General features: G+C 41.5%; 2 protein-coding genes across 2 annotated transcripts; one reads left to right on the forward strand and one right to left on the reverse strand.

Moving 5' to 3' along the window:
- Positions 1–206: 206 nt before the first annotated feature.
- LOC310802768 (ubiquitin-conjugating enzyme E2 H-like) lies at positions 207–11104 on the reverse strand. Its single transcript, XM_083667313.1, has 7 exons — positions 10869–11104; positions 6712–6788; positions 6444–6518; positions 6193–6232; positions 5177–5229; positions 3794–3922; positions 207–3487 (listed from the first exon to the last, which is right to left on the reverse strand). The coding sequence occupies exons 1-7, from the start codon at positions 10919–10921 to the stop codon at positions 3363–3365; spliced, it is 552 nt and encodes a 183-aa protein (XP_083523439.1). The 5' UTR covers positions 10922–11104; the 3' UTR covers positions 207–3362.
- Positions 11105–13121: 2017 nt separating this feature from the next.
- LOC310802758 (kelch domain-containing protein 10-like) lies at positions 13122–21176 on the forward strand. Its single transcript, XM_083667301.1, has 10 exons — positions 13122–13230; positions 15475–15567; positions 16609–16830; positions 17129–17283; positions 17428–17576; positions 17660–17744; positions 17948–18014; positions 18263–18310; positions 18472–18611; positions 18817–21176. The coding sequence occupies exons 1-10, from the start codon at positions 13137–13139 to the stop codon at positions 19024–19026; spliced, it is 1263 nt and encodes a 420-aa protein (XP_083523427.1). The 5' UTR covers positions 13122–13136; the 3' UTR covers positions 19027–21176.
- Positions 21177–21423: the final 247 nt, after the last annotated feature.

Genomic DNA, 21423 nt, shown 5'->3' on the forward strand with positions numbered 1-21423 from the left:
AACTAATGCAGTCATAAGTCTTTTATTGTTTATAATAACAAACAGAATACATCTGGAGGGAGTTTGTTTTCAAATGTTTGTTTATTTCTTTATTAAAGTTACAATGGAAGCACATTTAGTTATTCATCAATTTGCCTTAAAACATGTGGGGATATCTGGTCTTGTACATCCTTGCCATGAGATAAGGGATAACACACAAATCAAAAAACAAACAAAGAAATAACAGGCTTCAAATATATCTTTCATTATTAAAATAAAAAGGGGTAATAAACATAGTGATGACTCATGTCCAGGTGCAAATAGCCAACATCGATGCACATCGTGGTTGTTTTCTTGTCTCCTGTTAACCATGGCAATACACCAGAGTTTTGTTGAGACACAGAGTTAATACATTGCTAAAACTACACCCATAATGTATGTGGATGCTAATGCTAACTCCATTTCAACATTGAGGCAATTCACCTTGGAGTACAAACAGTGTACATTTCTTAATGCAATCCTGTATCACAAATAAATGTTTTTCTTTTTCTGCCAACCTTGTTCTCTTGTCTTTATTCCAATGCAGGAAAAGAGAGAAAACAAACAAATAGCTAAATGTGTCATGTACTGTAGGGTTGAGGTCATCATTGTGGTCAGTTCTGAGCTGTACAGGTGCATCTCCCCCTTCACCCCTCAGATGCCATTTGCTGTATAGCCTAGACTGCATGTTTTCTGTGAAGAAAAAAAACTATATAGGAAGGAATTCATTCAGTTTTGTTTACTTCGTACTTTTCTTAAACTGTTTCATGTGTAAGACTAAGAAAAGTCCTCACTTGAGGGTGATGAGTTTTCTGAAAGAAATAAACACACACATGGATAATATAGCTCATCTGCCCAGGGACAGGTGAACGGTAATACCCTTGTAACAGGCTTTATGTCAGTCTTATGACACAGTTATGTGGCTTTATGAGTCCTAACCATGTCACCAAAGGCACGATTCAACAGGCGTACACAATGTTCAGAAAGAAATGTAATGTATAGAAAGCTCCTCCAACATGTAGAAGTTGTCAGCTGTGTGTAATCTAAACATTACATTTCTGTCTGAGATGTTCTGTTAAATGTGCCCTAATAAGATTCCCAGGTTATCTCAGTTTAAAACCAACCTGAGACACTGCATCCCAAGTAGGGCAGAGCCTTGAAAGCCGAGCCAGAAACCTCTCTATCGAAGGTTGGGTTATTCCCTCAGGGCCAAATCCTAACTTGAGATGCTCCCATGTAACTTAAACATACATGTAAATCATGCATCACAGCAGTGGGAGATTTGATTAAAAACTTGAATTACGCACTCACAGATCTTAAGTTAGAATTTGGCCAAAATACTGTTGTAGTTGTTGTTGTAGAGCGCATCCCTCTAATGAATACAGAGAAAATTCCCGGAGTAACTTCAATGTACCACTGTGTTAGTGATCACAGAGGTCAAAACCAAGAGTATAAGACTGGGTGTCAGTCTGTTTCTGAAACTGACAGGTACCCAGATGACAGAAGCGCGACTGCATATTGAGACTAAAGGAGGTTACATTTGCATAAGAGGGAATAGGCAGGGATGTAACGTCTGTAAAGGACCAGATTAAAATAAGAAAATAAGGAGTCAAAATCAAAACAAAATGTATTAATCTCTTCACCTTTACAGGACAATTAGCTTTTAAACTAGTATGTTATATAAGTAATAAAACCATACATTATAATAGGATTCACCACCCAGCAAACTAACTATCCCTACGCAAGTCAAACACCTATTATAGTTTAACACAAGCAATAGGCAAAGTTAAGAGGTTCAACAATTGAACAAGGACCGAGTTAATTCCCCCCCTCCCTCAAAGGAAGACAAAGTAGATGTCTTTTTCTTTTTTTCCTATAGCATATTAGCTCAACAAAACCCTACACAACAACTTCACTTCTGTGTCATGCCACAATGTACAAAAGGATGCTGAGAGAATGACAAACACTTTCCTAGAACGGAGAGCAGGAAATGAAGGAGGAAGAGGATAAAGGGGGGGGGGGGGGGGGCTAAAGGAGTGTCTGGGACACCCGCATGATGATGTGTTTGATTTGTGACAGAAACTTCCTCTTCTGACAGATGTTTGTCTCTCTCGGGTTTTCTTCTCCTGGGCATCAGTGTAATGTGAGTTAGTGTCACTGATGAACAGGAACTACGGCTCCAGTGATCTGGTTGTTTGAGCTGTCTGTTCGTCTGAGTGACAACAACAGACACACTATCTCACTATCACTATCTCTCTCGCTGTCTCTCTCTCTCTCTCTCTCTCTCTCACTCTCTCACTCTCTCACTCTCTGTAGATGGGAGCGTTAACATCACCATATCATGATGTGGTGGGTACAATGGGTTTTGTCTAGGTTGGTGCACTGGTGCTCATGTCTACAGGATGAAAAGGCATGTTAACACAACAATTTCTATGACAACCATGTCTGGTGGGTCAGAAGGGTTGCATACTGGCCTGTGGGGCCTCACAGAGGACAGTCTAATGGAGAGGTCATCAGCAGCCATGTTGGATGGGTCTAGATGACTGCCCTGCGGCCTGGAACGGCACTGATCCTTGGGGGAAGGAGTGATCCTGTGATTCTGATGGCAGCTTCCCATGGCGTCTCAAAGGAAGAAAAAAAAAAAAAAGAAGAAAAAAAGTCGACAGGTGAAAGTAGACCTCAAAGAAAGATTCTGTGTTGTTGAAATGACCCCAGAAATGGTGGGTCATACATTTGTGGTTCTCCCAAGAGCAAAGGGAGAACAAAAAGGCGTGGCTTGCTGAAACAGTGTGTCACACATCGAATTAAACGTTGGAACAATTCAGAGGATTAAAAATCAATAAAACAAATTAAAAAGAGGGGGTGAGGTGGGGCAGGGAACTGGGTTACTGAGTGTAGTAAACATTCTGTCTCTGTCTTGCTGTGCCAATGACAGTCTGACAGTCTCCTCTTCCCATAGTGCACTGCTTCTCTCTGTGGAGGACCTCATGTCCCACCCTCCATCCCCCACCTGGTCATGCCGGACAGGTTGTCAGAATAGGGTCAAAGGAGTACAACCTTGACTGCAGGCTGCGGCAGCTACAGCAAAGGATCATGGAAACTAACGCTGCATTTCTTTCTAGGGAGGGTGCTGGGGAGGGGGAGAGATGAGCGAGTAATCATGAATATCTAAAGGAGGTGGAGACTGCGAAATCTCACACGTCGCTTTTCATATATCAATAAAAATCCTTGTATTTTTTTTGTAATAAAAAATTGCCTCGTTTAAATATGAATATAATAGTTCTGCTTCTGCTGTTTAGGAAATGATAGTCTGTGTGGTTGAGGAGGAGAGTGTCTCCCCTTCACTACAACTCCATGTCCTGTGCCTCATCCTCAGAGAAGTCTGACATGGAGCTCTCAGATGAGGAGTCACCCTCTCTCTCCTCCTGCTCCTTAAGAGCCTCCTCTGTGGCATACTTCTGGATGTACTCTGTGACATAAGGGGTAGAATGAGGGAGGGAGGGAGAGAGAGAGAGAGAGAGAGAGAGAGAGAGAGAGAGAGAGAGAGAGATTGTCAGCCATGGGCATTTAATACATTTGACCTTCAGAGATCTACACTATCATTATCATATCAATATCATGAGGCCTCATCATACACATTTCTAAGAACAGAACTGTGACAATATATTTTGTTCCTCCTTTTTCCTGTATCTGTACCAGTTTGGAATGGCTTGTGGTTATAAGTGTAGATACAACATTCCAAAAAACAACTGTTTTATGTGCCTCAGAGGCCCACCTTTGATCTTGTGTTTGTAGTCCTCTGGCCGATGCAGGTACATGGCAGCTGCGTCTCCATTCAGGGGGTCGATGGGGTTGGGGTAGGACAGGAGCTGGGGCAGGAACGACTCAAAGATGTTGGTGAGGTCTGCAGGGAATTTGGAAAAGCACAGTAAACAGGCAATGAGCATGCCATCCAAGAGAACACATCAAAAACCTGGATTCGAAATAATTACTACTATGATCCCACTATGTAGAAACCTTGTTTTCGCTCATCAAATCATATACAGCTCACTGCTTCCATATCTCAAGGAAGAGAGGAATATTATGCACTTTATTGGATACCAGTCGTTTAGCTCCCTTTTAGTATGCATTTCAGGTCCAGTCCCTGAAAACAAACGACCACTAGAGGTCTCTGTTTGGTTGTGATCAGGACATTATAATTGAGAAAATAGGCCCTGGTTGTGGTCATCAATGGCCTCCTTACAACAGTAAATGGGTCAAAGAAATCATGTTTAAATAATGTTAACTTTGCCTCAGGAATTCAACTTTCTTTTAGGCCACACCCAGTATGTCCCACATTGGGGAAACAGCTTTGTAATTTGTACATTCGTATTATTCAATAACAATGGTGTATAAACAAGACATCATGAGGTATATACGAAGGCCATTAGCTCGGTACAGCAATCTTGCTGAAATGTCACATATTCCCCACTGAAGTTGAGAGAGACTGGAAAAACAGGTCTAGAATGTCTCATGCCTGACACAAGGTTCCTCACTGCTGGTTCTAACAGACGAGATATGATCATAGAGAGAACGTATGTTGCCTACTCATGTAAGGTAACCAACTGATCAGGTATCAACCTGGGATGTCTGTGCAACTCAAGACTGTGTTAGCACCAAGAGCTAATGACTAGGAACCCCATGTTCATCTTCTTATCCTACACAGGCAAAGTACATACACAGAGAGTGGGATTGCAATTTGTGCACTGTGCATGTTAGATATTGTTGTTCAATTCCCAATATGTGTGTAAATGGGGGCCTTAGTTAAGAACAACAAAATGTCATCCTAAGTGTCTTCAGGCAACAGAACTGATGATGCAAGCATAGTTCAGCGGACCACCTACGCCACACACTCCTATACTACCCTGTGAGCGAGGGACGCAGTGTGTTAAGTGACCTTGCAGCCTGAAGGCAAGTGTTGTCACTGAGTAAAGTGTAAGAGGATTAGATGCGCGGCCTGCACCTATAGTAGAGGACAGTACAGTACAGCTCACTCGCTTTGTCCGCGTCACTGGCCACCGCCAGTCAGCCAGTCAGTCCAGTGACCAGTGCATTTAAACACATCAAGCTCAAGCTAAATCAGACCACTTCTAAAGTGTCAGATGTAAGGGTTACTCACCGTATAGGGCTGTCCACGTCTGGTTGATGACATCTAGACACACAGTTCCTGACCTGAGAGAAAGAACAGCAATGATCAGTCAGGTCAGGGTGGGCTTATTTAGATCAATCAAATAGGAGATTAGGGTCACAATATTCCCTGTTGCTATACACTCACTGAGGACTTTATTAGGAACACTATACTAATACTGGGGTAGGGAATTCCCTTTATTAGGAACACTATACTAATACTGGGGTAGGGAACTCCCTTTATTAGGAACACTATACTAATACTGGGGTAGGGAACTCCCTTTGCTCTCAAAACAGCCTCAATTCTTTGTGGCATTGATTCCACAAGATGTTAGAAACATTCCTTTGAGATTCTGGTCCATGATGACATGATTGCATCACGCAATTCCTGCAGATTTTTCAGGTGCACTTTCAAGCTGTGAATCTCCCGTTCTACCACATCCCAATGGTGTTCTATTGGATTTAGATCTGGTGACTGGGAAGGCCACTGAAGAACACTGAACTCATTGTCATGTTCATACAACCATGAACTTGGTGCATCACGATGCTGGAAGTAGCCATTAGAAGATGGGTAAATTGTGGTCATGAAGGTCAGCAACAATAATCAAATAGGTTGTGGCATTCAAGCAATGATTGATTGGTATTAACGGGCCCAAAGTGTGCCAAGAAAACATTCCCCACACCATTACACCACCTCCACCATGAGAAGGTGTACAGGTGTTCCTAAGAAAGTGCTCGGTGAGTGTAGGTATGGGCGGTACTTCTGTACAGCAAGGAGAGGTGGATTGAAAAGACAGTCCACTTACAGCATTTCAGGTAGTTAGTCAAGCCATGAGGAATTCACATTATAAAAAACTCCTGAATAAATAGCCTAATTTCCTTAAGGCCATGAAAGAAACCACAAATAGTGTGCAACATTTCACATAACATCATAAAAATGCAATCTACAGATCTTCAACACGACCTCAACAACGTTGATAATGACAACGATAACCATAATCAACTTACGCTTCATCAATGTTGGGATGAAATATTTTATTCATGAATCCTGTGGGGGGGGAAAAAGATAACAGAATAAGTCTGCATGAAATCTGTGGCTTAAAATGGAGAGATAAAAGGAATGGTGAACCAGGCATCCACTGTAGAGTAGAACTGTGAGGGGTAAGGCCTAATTATGCCTTCCACAATATTACCAGCTATGCTGTAAGTTCATATTACTGTATTTATTGCATAGTAATAACAGAGATCTATTTCCATACCTATAGACGGTGACTTGAAGGGGTATTTGTCTGGTAGGTCTACTCGCACCTTCCACACACCTCCTTCGTACGCCGCTAAATAGAAAAAGACACACACACACACACACCTCAATTCCCATTCCCACTTGGGGGCGGTGAGCATAGTTCCCTGTCGTGGACAGGTATCGTCCTCTCTCCATTATAGCATACAGAACTATTCAGAATGACACAAAGAGCCAGGTTAAAAGCTAGCGAACGTCAGCGAAAGATGTTGCTAAAAACGACTTACTTCCTTGTGGACCGTAAAACTTGACGACAAACTCGTTGAGTCCACTAAGGATGGTGACCTGATGCTTGCTCTCGATACTGACCGCCCGTCAAGGAAAAGACACAACTAAGACCTGACTTGTGAGGAGCGACAACAACAATAAACATGTTGACTCTGAAAGGCTGCTGCTGGCTAAAGACTGCTGCTGGCTAAAGGCTGCTGCTGGCTAAAGACTGCTCCTGGATATTCTGGGGTGCTTTAATGGCGCCTCTGCTTTAAAGCTTACCAAACTCTACCCCTCTCCTACTGGTCACTGGTGCAACAGCACTAAGCTGAAGCTAGTTGAAGCACCAGTGGTTTACAGGAGACAGTTCTTCAGGACAGAGGTCAAACGCAGGATCAATAACACCAGCTGTGGCGTGTGATCAATAATGTAGTGACCACTGGCGGTCCAGCACAGCCAATTGACAGCAGCTCAACTTACAGTACACACACTTACAACCCCACAACCTTAGGCTCTAACCAGAACTTAACTTAGCAACTTCACACACACACACACACACACACACACACACACACACACACACACACACACACACACACACACACACACACACGTGAGTCAATAGCACAACACCTAGGCTCATTACTCTACATTGAGTAAGTTTCTTCTATGGGTGGGTCTACTGTTAGGCACAGATTAGTGTAGTGTTCACTATTCAGAATGCCCACAACATGATGAGAGCTGACATTCAGACCAGGGGGATTGGAAAAGTGGCCAAAGTGGGAAGGAGCTGCTGTGGGGAAGATCATGATGTGTCATTATTATCTGGGTGTGGTGACAGAGCAGGAGAAACCTGGCCTGCTCAATGGACATGTGTCAGACAAGAACCCAGAGACCTTTTTGTGTGTGTGTGTGTGTGTGTGTGTGTGTGTGTGTGTGTGTGTGTGTGTGTGTATTTGACAAATGCTACTGACACATGCACAGACCACAGTGTGTGTAAAACTTGTTACAGACAAATACAAACACACACACACATACATACATGCTATACCAGAGCAACAGTTACTGTGTTTCATCATCCTGTTGTCAAGCTCCTGTTACTTCACTTCCAGTGAGAAAACAAAATTGCATATGAGCCGGCTACAAACTGGGTTCTGGTGTGGCTAGAGACATAATTTTTCATAGGTCACACTAAAATGTGAAAAGCTCAAGGTGGCTCAATGCAATGAAAGGTTTGAGAACTACTGACCAACAGGACAGGGCAGCTGTGACCTACAGCAGGAGGCTCTATAAATAATCCGTTACAGCAGTGTGTGAAATTGTGCATCTCTGTCATGTCTTTCCCCAGGGGTTGCCCTGAGAGACCCAAGGCATACACACTTAGACACATGTGAAAACGTATGCACGTATGAAAATCGACACCACAACATCTCCATGTAGGAATAAATTGACTGTTGTGTAATGCACTTAAAATAATAGAAATCATAAATAATAAGAACATAAATCTTGCTCCTAGGATCTACCCTTTGAAGCTGGACCATGAGTAGAGCCCTTGCGTCCTAGCAAGTGAGACTCGATGGACCTGATCAGGTAGCAAAAAACATCCAAATTAAAGCATTGTCTGGTTCCATTTCTGTCCCAAGCCCTTATCACTTCATGCTCACAGATCTGAAAGGACTTCAACCGAACCAATCAAAAATACACATTGCTTACCCCTAAACAGTCCATTCAGATCTTTAAACACTGAAGGGGAGGGAGCTAGGGACCTAAATTGAACAAGGCTCCAGTGTTAGAGAGGTCAAACAGTCACATGATCATGTGTTCCCCATTGAATATGCTCTATTATACTACTGTTCCTCTGCTCTCTACAGGAAACCAACATCAGTGGCCATGTTGGGAGCCACACTACCCCAACATCCTCTGAGACATACATTCAGGTTACATAGACTGGTTTCTCACTCACTCACTCACTCTCTCACAAAAAAACATGATCCTCACATGTGTTGTCAGTCATGTACCAGAGTTGTGTGTTGAACCTGCTCCCAGACATCACAGCTATCGTAACAGCTCTGAGAGCCTCAGCTGCCAGCAGGGTTTAATAGCAACTCTCCTGCTTCTACATAGACCCCTAAGGGCCTCAGAGTTACACACCCAGTTACAGTGTGTTCTGTAGGGCTAGACGGGGTTCGCTCATTTATTTGATATAAGCCACATGTTACTTACTGTATTATTACATGATTTTCATTTTTTCATTAGATTCAGGAAAGGTATGGCCACGTGAACGGGTGGAGGCATTAGCAATAGCATTACTAAGGGTCTTGAGAACAAAAGAGAACTCTCGTTGTACAGGTTTACTACATATTTGAGCAACAAATCAGGGAGCTAACCTTGCCTTTAGAGTGAGTACCAAAAACAGTTAAACAGAGACTGTTCTAGACCCATTTTTCCTGACATCAGACCTAAATTAATAAGGAAACCAACACCCACACAAGATAACAAAAGGAAAAAGGAGTACTAAATTAAACTCTATCAAACTATCTATATTGTGAACATCAACAGCACATTATCTGCTTAGCCTCACACCATCGAATATCTTGAAATAAGAACCATTCTGGAGATTACAGAGATGGATAAGCGCCTGACATGCACTTCTAACTGATTGATTTCGTATGGCAGGTGGGCTGCTGACTAGTATGTCTGTATTCCCAGCCCCCCATCCGCAGCCTGTTCAGGCAGCACGGTTTGTTGTCACTCGATCAGCTGTTTCTTAAGTCCCGCCCTCTACCAGTTTCCGGATGGTAACAGGCTGACCAATCAGAGCGCAAGCTCCCGCTGCAGGAGCACAAAAACAAAACAATTCGACTCACGCCGTCTTGGTCTGAACCTTTCAGGCAAACTTCAGTAACTTGTCGTTATATTAAATCATGGTCACCAACATTCCGATAACTCCCTCATGACTGAAATATTTCAATATTTTCCGTGCTGTTTTCAAAATGAGAGCTTTGATAAACGTAGGAATTAAATGGTTATCAATATCATATCAAGCAAAGTTGCATCGACTGAATCTAAAAATAAAAGGGGCCAAATATATCTTTGGGCATATTACAGATTTTTGTGTATATATATATATATACAAAAGACAGGAGTCTCATCCAATACAACCCATACATATGATTTAAAAATAAAACAAAAAACGATCACCTAGAAGAACCAAACTCAATCTTCACAAACATCGAGAGCTCTGCTTATTACAAAACGATACTTTTTCCGTTATGTAATGGCATTTTCCCTATGACTCAAATTTCTCAAAGCTAACCTACCATCAAACTGGTTAAAAACAGGAATGCACTGGCAAACAACTGACATGTTAATGACTTGTAAACAAGATTCCCTAATAACAATCGACCCTGCCCGAAACAGAACAGGTCCGTCAACTGGAAAGGACTTCAAGAGACATAACAGTTAGCCTATTTAGCTAGCAAGCTTATAATTAGATCCAGAAGAAACATTTGGTTAGATTGTAAATAAAATACAGCCCTTAGACGGTTATGGATAGCTTTCTAGCTAACTAAAAATGGTGCCCAACAAGGTCAGCAGCGTCATTGTTTAGCTTTTCTAGCCATGAAGCCGTCGTCGTTTGAGGGTTGCATTAAATAAATGCCATGCATGGAGGTTACCTGTCTAACAAGCAAGCAATGATTGTTTTGGTAGGCACATCCCCCAAAGCTACCTAACCTAATTAGATAGCTATAGTATAGGCTTGCTAACTGCCTACATCTTCCGTACAATACCTGCGATTTTCTAATGTGAGCAAACACAAAAAGCGATCAAAATGTCCCATGCCATGTTCTGTTTACACAAATCAAGCAACGACATATTTTACCGGGCCGAAATATCAGTTAAAAATAGCTACTGCAAGGACTAACTGCACCAATCAAATATATGGTGTGGTCCCCATCAAAACAACATTGTTCCACTTTGTTGTCAGAAAAACCCAACAACCTTAAACAGGGGTTATTGTTTGATTGTATAACACATTCTGTAGATATCTACCTTCAATACACAATAAACATCTTTATAATCATTGAAAAAGAGCTGTCAATCTAATCAATGATCTGAAAAACATGAAAAATATTTTTTGCCTCCCTCTCTGTTTATGTTCTGAAAAGGATACAGTTTCACCACGTCGGTATCCATTCGCCGCTTGCCCGGACTTGGAGACGACATTTTTGTATTCCTTTGCGAAGTGACAATACAAGAATCGCTTCTGATGTTAGCTCAATACTTCACTTCGATGATAACTAAAGGCTACTTGAAATATAACAATTGTCTTTTCAGTTTGTCCATCGAACAAGATCTTTCAGCGTCACCCACTTTCGCTCAACAGTAGCAAACGGTCTGTCTGTCTCAGTACCCCTAGTTCTGTCCTGTCCTGAAGCTTCTAGCTATCCCTCCGCCAGTGACATCAATCCCAAGCGACATCGAGGAGGGTTTAACATAGAAATAGAATTACTAGAATATTATCGTTTTTCTGTCAAGCGTACATTTCTAAATAACACAAAATGCAGAGGAGAAGTTAAATGTAGTACACTGTGTATGTTATTACGCATATAGTATGTAGGCCTAAACACTCAGTTATCACCGATCTCCTCTATCCCAATCTACTCAGTATACTGTACGTTGACGTTGCTGTCCCTGAATGTAACTCTGATTGTTCAAGTATTGAAAGTCTTTTGCGTGTTGGCTTTGATTCATTGTTCCTGTGAACTTCGATGATAACATGACAAAAATGTTGCATCAACCACATATTTAGAATGATTCTGTGCGTACATGTCATATGTTCGATTTGTAAGATAAATGATTTCCTTGATCAAAACTGCCCTTGCTTTCGGTATGGCATAAATACTATTTCTGACAGTTGTGTAATATATTTTTTTTTAGCAACAACTGGTAACATTGATACTAACATCGTGTAAGATCATGTATAGTGAAGATAATCGTTTCCCTGTTCTTTAGAATATAATTATACACTTTTTTTTAAGTAGGCCTACTCTATATTGTGTTAATCTAGTTATCCACTGTTCTACTTTATCGGCATTTAATTTGCATACGCACTGTTCTGCTGAGTGACGCTTTGATCATTAGGTCTGATGCTCTCCTTAGGTATTGTGGGGGTCTATGCCTGTGTCAATAGCATTTGTCGAACACACACACACACACACACACACACACACACACACACACACACACACACACACACACACACACACACACACACACACACACACAATTGGGATACGCAATGGGCTACAGTCAATCAAAAACGACATGGAGGAGTTTCAGTGGTAAGACAAAACTAACACTCTTCCTCAATGCAAAGTGAGGTAATCCAGTTGAGTAGCTTTTTCTTTGATGTTTTGTTTTATGTATTTCATTAACATCAGTTATTATAGCATAATTGCACCGTAACCACTTACCAAAGCTCTTAGGGCGCAAGAGCATTCTCATTTACCAGTTTTTTTTATTTTATATATCAATAAATATATTAAATATAAATATATCTTTATAGCAATTGCAGAACATTAAATATGGGTTAAACTTCCTCCCACTGTGGTGTCATTACTGAGGAGTGGTAAAAACAACTTTAAGGAGGACTAAGAAAAAGGAAAGTAAAGCAGAACAGTCAGCTGCTCTCACTCCAACTTTAGTTTGTTTGCACCATCATGTCTGTAGGTAACTATTAACTGTTGGGAAAGAGGTATATGTAGGCGTGTTTCCATGCACAACATAACCAAGTGTGTTAAACAGAGGATTGATCTATTGGTTCTGCTTCATTTGGCCTATCCTACTGTACCTCAAATCCAGATTACCACATGTCAGCAAGGCTCATTCACTCTTGCCCCTCAGGATCGAGGGGAAAGGTTGGCCCTTGATAATGTTGACTCAAAGGGGTAATCCTACTTATTTCTCTCCAAAACAGTGGGCAGGTAAAAGCTATATATGTTGTCCCTTTAAGAGAATAATGCTCAAATAATGTTTTGAAACCAGGTTTGATTGTCTCTGCCAGCCAAATAATATGCAAATACAATATGCAAATACAATACAGTCTAATGACTTTGAGCCATCAGTTGAGTTATAAATCAAGGTTAACTCTTCAATTGTCTGTTGTCCTCTTTTATGACTGACAAATACCTCCATAGACTGTGCTTGGTTTGTTTGCAACCATACCACACCAAGGTTCCAGAGTATGTTAACTCTTGAACGCACCCCCATTTCGCTGATTGGTCGAAGCATTTCAGCTGGCGTAAACGACGCTTCAAGTTGACGTGGATGCATGTGTAGTTTGTTGTTTTGGTCCCTTGCAGGGAAGTTCGATGCCACAATATTTCAACTGAATTAACTCGTTTAATTTAATTAAATTTACTGTTCCTTCCATTTCAAAATGTCCTCCGCGGAAGATGCTGAAAGTAGTTGCGGCTTGAATCAGCTCAACAAATTCGAGAAACTGTCGGGGAGGCCTCCCATCAGAGATTCAGGTTTGTAAACACAACTGTAGTGGCTAGCCAGATATGCTATTATTCAATAACATTTACACACTTGCAAATGATTTGTAAAGGGAGGCTGCAAGCTCTTCGAATGTTTACATTGCACGATAAACTTCAGCTCTGTTTTCTATTTTTAGGGGTAAAACATTGGCAGCTAACGTTGTTAAATCAGAGATGGCTACGGAAGCCAGCTAATACTAATTTGTTGTTGCAGGCGCCTTGGCTAGCTAACAGTTCATGCGTACTGATATGTCATCCTAGCCATTTTCCCATAGCCTTCTTAACTAGTATACAACCATTATTTTTCCACAGTATAGTCCAATGCCATTTAGATTAATTTAGCAATATCCTGTTAACAATTCTGGTCATGAGCAGTACAGTTTGTTGTCTAACCATGCTTCATCTGAGACTATGTTGTACTGTGTTTTTTCTTACACTGACTGGGTTGTTTTGTTCCTTGTTTTCCTTTTACCTTTTTAAAGTGTGTTGAGACTTGTGAAATGCGCTATTAAATAAATATGACTTCACTCGACTTGCAGGAAATGTGCGGTTTTGGTTTCAGGCAGTGCTGCAGCTCAGTTTGATCTTTTTGGGCATTCATGTGAAATTCATCATGCATATCAAATTGGGTAGAAAGCCAAGAGCGTATATTTTTGGGGAAATTAAGTCAGAAATACATTTCTCAACCATATTCAGTGACTAAAATAGGGCTATGCAAAGACTTTGATCTCTGATCAAACGTATGGAAAACACTCTACCAGAAAAAGTCTTTAAAGGTGTTTAGAAAAACATCAAACCTCAATAATAATTAAAACTATAGACCCTGGTAAACTAAAAATGGTTTAGCTCCTGTAAGATTAAGAATCATTGCCTTGTCTCCGGGTCATTCAGTTGCCAAAAACCCACAAGTGTACCAATAAGGATAATGAAGGTTAACAAAAGTGAGAAGTATAGGTAGACCTTCCAAATACGTTGTTTGTTTTTACTGATATCAATTTAGTTGATGAATTAACAAGTGAATAAAACCAAATTGGTAACAGAATGACTGATATTCAATTGGCTACATTCACTTCTTGTACAGGTTGTTACCGTCCCTGTGGGAGAACTCTTTAAGGAACCCAAAAGGGTTCTACATGGAACTTTAAAAAGGTTCCAAAACGGTTCTTCCACAGGGACAGCCAGTGGAGAAAGCAAAGCCAGCAAATCACACAAATATGGAGCACAAGTAACTTCCACCGAGAATGTTGCAAACTTCTACAAAAATGACATCAAGGGATTTATCTTCATCATGAAAGAGCCCACTGACAAATATAGTGTGGTGTCCCTAAGACAGATTCTAAGGGTCCTTCTCACACAGACAATAAAGAACATTTTCATTTTGCAGAGGCTTTCTCTTAGGCAAACTAGGAGCAGATTCGGTGTCTGTGTCTACACATGACACAGGCCTACTTCTTTCAAAATAGTTTTTTTTGCTGCCAAAAGTGTAGGCTTTTTTTCTTTTGGTATAAGACACTGAACCACAGGTGTCAGTGATTTTTAAACACATTATATGAAAAGTAAAAGGAAGATTATATTTTGAGTTTTTAATCAATTTCCCTTTTTAATGTTTTATATATGTTGATAAAATAATAAATGTTTACCTTAATGAGTGTCTATTGTATATGTCTACCTTTGTTTCCCTCTAGCTACATCATCATGTCGAGAATGACATTCAAATACAGAAATTATGCATTTCTGTAGGGGCAACATTCAGTCATTCTGTTACCAGTAAAAAACAAAATGAAAGTCCACTTCACTTACTGTAGCTCTACAGCCAAAAGAGATATTTTCCAACTCAATGTATCATGATAGCTAACATCTACTCTTTCTGCAGACATATTTGAATCTTAATTTGGAGCAGATATTTAAGAGTTTTGGGGAAACGTGGTTACTTGAAAAACCCAGGGAGATAGTCATTCCGTTACCGAACTTTGAAGCTGCACAGTTCTTAAAGTAAATGTGTGTATTTTTATTTTTTTGTTGTTGTATAGTAAACTTTGCTCTCGGATTTTGTTTGTCATATGTTTGAAAGTGAAAGATTTAGACCCAGGGTCATTCTGTTACCGTGGAATTTCCCAAAAGCAGATATTTGGGGCTTGACTGTCTGCATGTAGGCCTAGACCCCAAGTGTACAGTAAACACAGAATGGTGTGTGTGTTGGTGTTTAACACAATGTATTAATGTGGTGACTGACAGGCTCTAAGAAGAGAGTGCGATGGCTTCAAGCTCGGCGGATCTTCTCCCCGTCATGCCCCAACCTCCGGATCCCTAACAGGTTTCTTAGAGAAGGTGGGTTACAGTGGTATTCTTTAATGTTGTTGTGATAGTGAGCAGGGTATTATAGATCCAGGTGAGGCTGGTGGAGGTAGAAATTGGAGGACGGGCTCATTGTAATGGATGGAATGAGGAATACTACCTCCACCAGCCTCCACTAGATCATGCACAGTAGCACCCCACCCCTCTACTGAAGTTGATCAATTTACTGTTTGATCTGTTATTGCACCAACAGCATCTCTCTTGTCTTGTCAATGTTTGGCTATGGGATCAATAGCTATTATCTGGTGTTGGCTTCTGATGTTCATATACAGTAGGTTCATAGTGATATGACTCTCAGATGGGCGCAAACTTAAACAGTTAATCATTACACACAGTGAACTCGAACTATGTGCTGGCAGTTCCACATCTACAGTTGATATGTTACCAAAACATGGAAATAAGATACTGGGACATAAACAGTAGATTAATGATTAAACCTTACACTGGCCACAGAGTGGGTGCATTAATCAAGGGGTTGCTGTTTTCTGGTTAATTTGTGCAAGCACTCTGTTGATTCTTTTGCATATCATTATCAGCACTATTATGTTTACATCCTTATGAAAGCTGTCAGACATGCACAGTCATGTTGTTGGTAATCTGTGGTGCATATTATAGAGTTACTTAAGGGATAATGTCTTCAGGTAGAAACCGGCTGGATTACTTCCATGGACCTTTTATATGGAATATTGTTCTGATCAGATCTGCTGTTCTATGGCTCTGTATTTCAGATTCTTGACTGAAACTAGGAGGGAGCTATTGCTTATAATGAGGGCAGAAGAGCAGGAACAACTATCTGGAATGAAATGTAGCCCAGGGATCCTTTCAGTGCTGTGCAAGTTTGAGAGCTTTGCACATGTAAAATTTGTTCCACACAGAATCTTTTCTAGAACATTCTGTGACATTTATTGAAGGTGCTACACTACTAACTGACTGAATTGTAATTGCTGTAATCATTATGCTGCAACCTCCTGAACAAACCCCTCGGACTGTGAACCCTTCTGTTCCCCTCCGCAGGTCACTGTGCGCCCCCGGCCCGCAGCGGGCACCGTTGTGTGGCTGATAGTGCCAACCTGTATGTGTTTGGAGGTTATAACCCAGACTTTGACGAGGCAGGCGGCTCTGAGAACGAAGACTATCCTCTGTTTAGAGAGCTGTGGAAGTTTCACTTTGCCACAGCTACCTGGCAGCAGGTGCGCACAGAGGGGTACATGCCCACGGAGCTGGCCTCCATGTCAGGTAAGGGTCTAAACTACAAGTCCTGCCTGTTTTGATTTGATTCGTCCACCCGTCTGCCATTACAGCTGTCCAGTGGCTGTAATGGAGGTTGAGCCATGCATGCATCCATTCATGCTGTTGTAAGTAGATACCATGGGGCATCACAACATGGCACTATAGTATAGTTCCGTTGTTCTGTGTCTGTCCTTGCATTGTTGTTGGATTTATAATTTATTTATAATGTAATCTGAACGTACTCTGATGTAAAATTGCTAGAAGTCTCCGTTTAATAGTGGGTTTTTTTCCCTGTTTCTTCCAGCCGTCTTACACGGCAACAATCTGCTGGTTTTTGGTGGCACTGGGATTCCATTTGGAGAAAACAACGGGAATGACGTCCATGTCTGCAATAGTCAGTATAAACGTTGGAACCTGCTCAACTGCAGAGGGAAGAAGCCCAACAGAATCTATGGGCAGGTAAAGAGCCCTCATTTAGCCAAACCTAAGAAACCTACAGTTCAGTACTGCATGACTGCTATTGAAAGGGAATCAATGAATCTCTCTCTCTACCTCTTCTCTCCTACTCTCACTACCCCCCCCCCCCCCCCCATCCACCTCCAGGCTATGGCCATCATAAACGGCTACCTGTATGTGTTTGGGGGGACGACAGGCTACGTTTATAGCACAGACCTGCACAGGCTGGACCTGACAACCAGGGAGTGGACCCACCTCAAGCCCAACAACCCCCCCACAGACCTGCCCGAGGAGAGGTCAGTATGGTCCCCACCCCTCGCAGCGCCCCAACTGTTTTGTAAACGCATACCTTTTTAATGTTGTTGTTTTTGCCCCTCAGGTACAGACATGAGCTGGCCCATGATGAACAGAGAATATACATCTTAGGAGGAGGGACATCCTGGACGTCATATCCCCTAGACAAGGTACAGGAGCGGTGAACGCAAGCCTGCAGAGATGATTCTCTGTGTCTCAGAAGTGTACAGAACTGCCTGTTTAAATCAGACACTTAAATTACATGACAATTGGTGATGCATAGGCAAGCCTGGTCAAACAATAAATATGTTCTCTCACAAGCTTTGGAATTTTGTAACTGAATCCATTGCATTTACATTATGACTCTCTTCAGATACATGCCTACAACTTGGAGACCAACTATTGGGAGGAGATTGTCACGAAACCTCATGAAAAAATAGGTTTGTTGTCCAAAAATAGGATGGTGCTTTCCTGTTATGGTGTAAAAATGTTACATTGTGTCTTGCTAACGTGCCACTTCCTAAAACATACCAGGGGGATGATAGACATGAGATGGTATCCCTCCCTCTCTTGATGAAAGGCAAGGTGTGTGTGTGTGTGTGTGTGTGTGTGTGTGTGTGTGTGTGTGTGTGTGTGTGTGTAATGTGTGTGTGTGTGTGTGTAATGTGTGTCTTGTTCTCGTTGTCAGGGTACCCTGCTGCACGACGATGTCACAGCTGTGTGCAGGTCAGGCAGGGTAAGACATGATTCTACATTTAGTCTGCCCGCTCACTTTAGAGCATCTCTGCGACCAGGCAGTGAAATGGTGCATGGTTAATCTCTCCTTTCTCTTGCTTTCGCTCCATCTCTGTCTGTCTGTCTGTCTGTCTGTCTGTCTGTCTGTCTGTCTCCGCCCAGAGGTGTTTATATGTGGTGGTTATAACGGGGAGCTGATCTTGGCTGACCTGTGGAAAATTAACCTGCAGACTTTCCAATGGACCAAACTGCCCACTATCATGCCTGAGCCAGCATACTTCCACTGTGCTGCTGTTACTCCGGTTAGTACAGAACACACACACGTGCTTGCGCGCGCACACACCCACCCCCACACCTGAGTACTTCCACAGCTGCAGTCACACAGTTCTGTGAAGTTTATCTAAACACACACATTTGCTCTCTGGCATACCCACACAAGCACTGTACATGTATTGCATCAGACAAACTGTAAAACATGACCACTAACTTGTTCTGGCTCCCCCGTAGGCTGGCTGTATGTATGTGCACGGTGGGGTAGTGAACATGGCTGAGAACAGGAGGACTGGCTCCCTGTACAAGGTGTGGTTGGTGGTCCCTAGCCTGCTGGAGCTGAGCTGGGAGAGGCTGCTCAAAGCCTTCCCTCGACTGGCCCAGCTTACCCCTCTTCAGCTGCTCGGCCTGGGCCTCACAAACACACTCATCCAGCGCCTCAAGTAGACATCGCTGGGTCACACAAGGGTCAGAGGTCAGTGATGAACAGTCGTGCATGGAAGAGCACTGACCCCTGGCCACCAGTGAGTAGACAGACTGACTGATGGACCAATGGACAATGTTGGAAGCTCTGAGGACAGACTGAGGGAACCGAATGGATGTGAACTAATCATCCTTGAGAACCAAAATGTTTGATGCCTTTTTACCTTTCAGATTTATTTTAATGTGTGCACTTTTGAATTTAATTGTCTTTTTTTCATGTTTGTATGCGTGTGCTTACGCTCCCTGGGACGTGGTCGTATGTAAGGATGGGTTTGGCTTGATTCTGGGATTCATCACTGAATGCTGTTTTTAAATGTTTAGTTTTGTTTTGTTTGCATGCATCTTAAGACACTTATCACACCCCACTCTCTTTAGTACAGTTTCAATCCTCTATAGTAATTTACTCATGTAGTCTACTTTGCCTAATCACACTCTATATACTGTAGAGACATCAACATGGAAATACACACACACACACACACACACACACACACACACACACACTGTCAAAAGGGAATAGTTTAATGTTTCAACAAAAAAACCTTGAGTTCAATGATGGGTTTTATAGTTAAATCAGTGTTCCTACTGAATACATTGTGGTAGCACCTCTTCCTTTGGCAATCATTTTCTCCTGTTTGAACCCTTATGAACACAGCTCTAATTGAACTTCATCAGCCAGTCTGTAATCAGTTTCTAGCCTCTATCTTTAGCCCTGATATGGCTAGCCTGCACTATGGAGACTGATCGTTTTGGTAGTGGAGGCAAGCCATATCAGGGCTACTCTACCTCTAGACACTGATCCCAGACTAGGGAAATAGCTCCTCCCTACTCTGCTCCTGAGCTTGAGCCCTCTACGACATCACTGTGAATTCTCCTGTGCCTCTCTGTGTATGTGACTTACTTGTCTTACAGAAGCATGATTGGTCACTGAGAACGTCGTGAAGCTGTAGCTCCCACAGTGCAACCAACAGCAGGCCATTAATTTCATTCAGTGCCTTTTCAGATCATTTTCAATTTGTCATGGAAATTGTTGTATTACTTCTACAAATCATTTTCTTTACCAGAAAGTTGTCAGTTTGGTACCATGTAGTACACTTTTTTTAACTTGCATTTTTAGTCAGTGAGAATATAGAAATGGAAGTCTGGTGTAACCTCTTCACCTCTTCACATGTTATGTTACCAATGCTTTGCAAAGATGAGCCATCTACTTTGTGTCGGTACGCTTATTATTTAATCATAAATCCTGTTTACTGACCCTCGGTCACACCATTCTGTCCACCACATCCCTCTCTGGTTGGTGTCTAAAGTGCTACTGCTCACAGTGAAGTCTTGACCTGTCATGACTTCTGACCTTGGCAACAGAAAAGTGATTGTCTTTTTGTTGGACAGAAGATTTGTTATTTATTTATTCTGATTAATTTGTGCAGATATTCAGATTATTCTATTTGGGTGCTGATTTTTTTTCTTTTCTTTTCTTTTTTTAATTATTATTTGATTTTCTTTTTTTTTTTTTAAACCTGTTGCTTTTAAAAATGTTTTGCCAGTGTCATGCCATTTTAAGATAAAAATAAACCGAAAAGGCTTTGGTGATATTACCAATGAGAAATATTTTTTTCATTTTTGTTGGTTGTTGAATCTAGAGCTTGAGAAGTTATTGATGTTCTCTGACTGATGGAATGCCCAGTACCTGTACCGCTTCACCTGTATGTTAGCCAGGTCCCATATAAACCCCTAGACACTCCTGGTGCAGGTTCCACCATATTGCTCACAACCTTTCAGACTAATTAGAAGTGTAAGAGACAGACTTTGGACACAGCACCTTGTCTCTACTTCTGTCTTTCCATTGATTTCTGCAAAAATGTGTTGCCTTAAACATATGAGAGCAAAACTCTGCATCAACCATTTTATGTCTGTTATTGTGCATCATGTTTTTGGATATTATGGAAGTTATGGCTTTCAGGACTTGTTTGCATGTCAACCAGGTGTGCATGATGTCACTATACACACTATATTGTCCACAACCCTGACCCTGTCTGCACATTTAAAGGCAATCATGACTGTTCATGACATTTTGTAATTTCAAATCAATAAAATGTACTGTTTTGTTTTTTTTACCTTCTGGTTTGGCAGGTGCATTATTTTACTTGGAAATGAGGGCACTTGCTGTAGGATCAGTAGAACTAGAAATGTGTATGTATATGGAGGGTTAATTAACATTTAAACAAATGAATTGCGAAAAAGGAATTGGGAGAAGTTGAGTGTAAATGTAGGAAATAATTAAAACGTGGATGAATGTCATGCTTACGGTTGGTGGGTAAAAGGTTCTAACAATGAGTCCGCTGATTCGTACCCCTTCAGAAA

Source organism: Argentina silus, assembly GCF_951799395.1.
Source record: "Argentina silus genome assembly, chromosome: 3".
NCBI lineage: Eukaryota > Metazoa > Chordata > Actinopteri > Argentiniformes > Argentinidae > Argentina > Argentina silus.